Source organism: Quercus lobata, chromosome 11 (assembly GCF_001633185.2).
Source record: "Quercus lobata isolate SW786 chromosome 11, ValleyOak3.0 Primary Assembly, whole genome shotgun sequence".
NCBI lineage: Eukaryota > Viridiplantae > Streptophyta > Magnoliopsida > Fagales > Fagaceae > Quercus > Quercus lobata.
In genome coordinates, this window is record NC_044914.1 from 45,064,552 (window position 1) to 45,067,308 (window position 2,757).

Below are 2,757 nucleotides of genomic sequence, written 5' to 3' on the forward strand. Positions count from 1 at the left end.
CAAACTTTTTGCCACACAAAGCAGCTGCCATCCTAAGCATCCCTATCAGCAAAAAAGCCCCCCCTAACCGCATCACTTGGTCTCTTACCCTATTAGGCTAGTTTTCCACAAGCAGTGCTTACAAAATGTTGGCTACGTGTGCTTCGGATGAGCGTGTAGGTAGCTCCAACCCAGCCCAACCAGGAAGTTCTAAAGAGGTATTTGGCAGCTCCAAGTTCCTAAGAAAATTCAGCTCTTAATATGGAGAGCTTGCCACAACGCACTACCCGCCATGGCCAATCTTCGGTGATGCCAAATTACCAATTCAGTTGTGTGTAGGCTATGCAAAAATCATGAGGAAGACACGCTGCATGCCATATGGTTCTGTGGGGAGATTGCCTGCATTTGGAACTCACATACATGGTTCCATCAAGTGGTCAGCTCCCCCCCATCTGATTTCACTGACTTCCTTTCTAGATTTTCGCAAGTACAAGATGAGTTCAACGCTGAAATATTCTCTATAATAGCTTGGTTATTATGGAATCGGAGAAACGCTCAACACTCTGGCCGACCAATGCACCTTTTCAGACATCTTTGTTCCATGGCGGGAGACTTGTACAGGAGTACCTTGCTGCCCAGGAGCTTGAACTAATCCCCTCCCCTCCTCTCGTGATGCAGCAATGGCGACCTCCAGAGTCCAAGCATGTCAAGTTGAACTTTGACGCAGCAGTGTTCAACTCATTGAATTTGGAAGGCATCGATGTTATTGCTAGAGAGTGGAATGGAGATGTGATTGGAGCTCTGTCCATGCCCATATCTCTTTCCCAAACAGTGAACGAAATGGAGGCAATTGCATGCCAAAAAGCGGTTCAGTTTGCTAAAGAGCTGGGTCTACAGAAAGTGATTATCGAAGGCGATTCACTGGTGGTGATCAACGCCCTCTCACAAGGGTTTGGCTGTCTCTCTTCATATGGGAATGTCATGGATGACATTTTAGTCCTTGCTAATGAATTTCAGTTTGTGAGTTTAGTCATGTTAAAAGAGTCTATAATGTGGTAGCTGATATGCTAGCCAAAAAGGCTAAGGATTTGTTGGGGGTTCAGGTTTGGTTGAATGATGTCCCTGAAGACATTTATCCCCTGGTTTTGTTCGATGTTCATTGATGTTGATTTCTTATTCAATAAAAGTCTAGACTTGATGTTTGGTTTCTCAAAAAAAAAAAAATCATATTTTGAAAATCCAACCGTTGAATTACATGTTTTATATGTTCTTAACATACATGCCAAATTTCATGTCAATCAAATGTAATTTACCGTTTGATCCATAAACTAATGTTTTATGCATTATTTCAAACTATAAAAATTTGAATTTAAATAATTGATTGATGACATGGCTATTGATCTTTGATCACCTTGAAATTTTGCAAGCATGAAGAATATACAAAGATAATATAATCTAACAATAGATTTGTCAAAATTTGCATCTAATTAAAAATTATTGGTTAGTGTACCATTACTTAAAGTTACACTAGGTGTAACTTGAACCTAACCCAAAATAATTAGTCAAGCCCAATAACCACAAAAAATATACAAAAATATATATCATTCCCATTCTTTAAAAAAGACTCATTAATTAGAGAAAATATTAAATACTTATCAAACCGACCAAATAAAATAAAAGAAAATGTAAAATATCCACACCCAGTGAGAATGTTATGGTTATGGTTATGGATGTATAATAACTAGCTACCTTTTAGGACTAAATGGCTACCTTTTAGGATTTTTTTTAAAAAAATTTGATAACTGTCATTAAAAAAATTGATAATTGTGACATTCTATGATTGGTATATCGTCTTCTATCATTACAAAGTTCACAATCCAAAAGGAATAATTTTCATTCATTAAAAAATTGTATATTGGGTTCAAAATATATAATAGATGCACCAAAAAAAAATAACATCGCTTGATTTTAAACTTAGAGAATAGATGGACTTCTCAAATGGTATTCTTGGTGTTTTAAGAAATTAATACAATTTAAATTTTGATTTACCTCAACTGAGCCTTAATCTTATTTCCAAGCTTTGTAAAAATTAAATCTAAGGGTGTGGCAGACATTGAAAATTATATATTACACTCAAAATCAGCTACCAATCAATTTTAATCCAACATAACAATTAAATAAATTTCTATACAAATTAAATCAAACAAAAAACTATATACATTGTTGATACCGTATTTTGTCTGCCCTCAATTTGCGTGCCAGACCCCGAAAAATCCAAAAATATTATTTTCTCTCCATCGGGCCATTAGAACATTTAGAATGACGTGGCACAACCCGTTCGAACATTGAAACACCTAAAGTACCTTTTTCAGCCAAATGACCAAAACGCCCCTAGTTAACCCTAAGTTGACAGAAGGTCAAACAAGGTTAAAAAAAAAAACCTCACAAAACAACATTTTTCATGGTTTTATATCAAACTCGAGCTCCTCGGATATTTTTAGCAACTTTGACCAAGTTTGACCCGGAGTTAACTACTAACGGCCCTAAAAACCCTAATTTTGATCTAGTCGTCAGAATGGGTTGAAACCAATGCCATTGTGAATATGATCAAATTCTTATTCCAAAAACTATTCACGGGTCGAAATCGGAGTCATAATGGCCGAGATATGATAAAAACCAAGTTAACGCACTGATCGATGCACCACTAAATTCCCAGAGCCATAACTTTTGATCCGACCGTTGGTTTTTCAAATGCCATACCTTTTCAGAATCAGGAAA

At 36.4% G+C, this 2,757-nt stretch overlaps 1 protein-coding gene across 1 annotated transcript; it reads left to right on the top strand.

The window, feature by feature from the left end:
* Positions 1–516: 516 nt before the first annotated feature.
* Positions 517–1,038, top strand: LOC115966960. The gene has a single exon (XM_031086082.1). It carries the CDS (start codon positions 517–519, stop codon positions 1,036–1,038), a length of 522 nt encoding a protein of 173 aa, XP_030941942.1.
* The last annotated feature ends 1,719 nt before the right edge of the window (positions 1,039–2,757 follow it).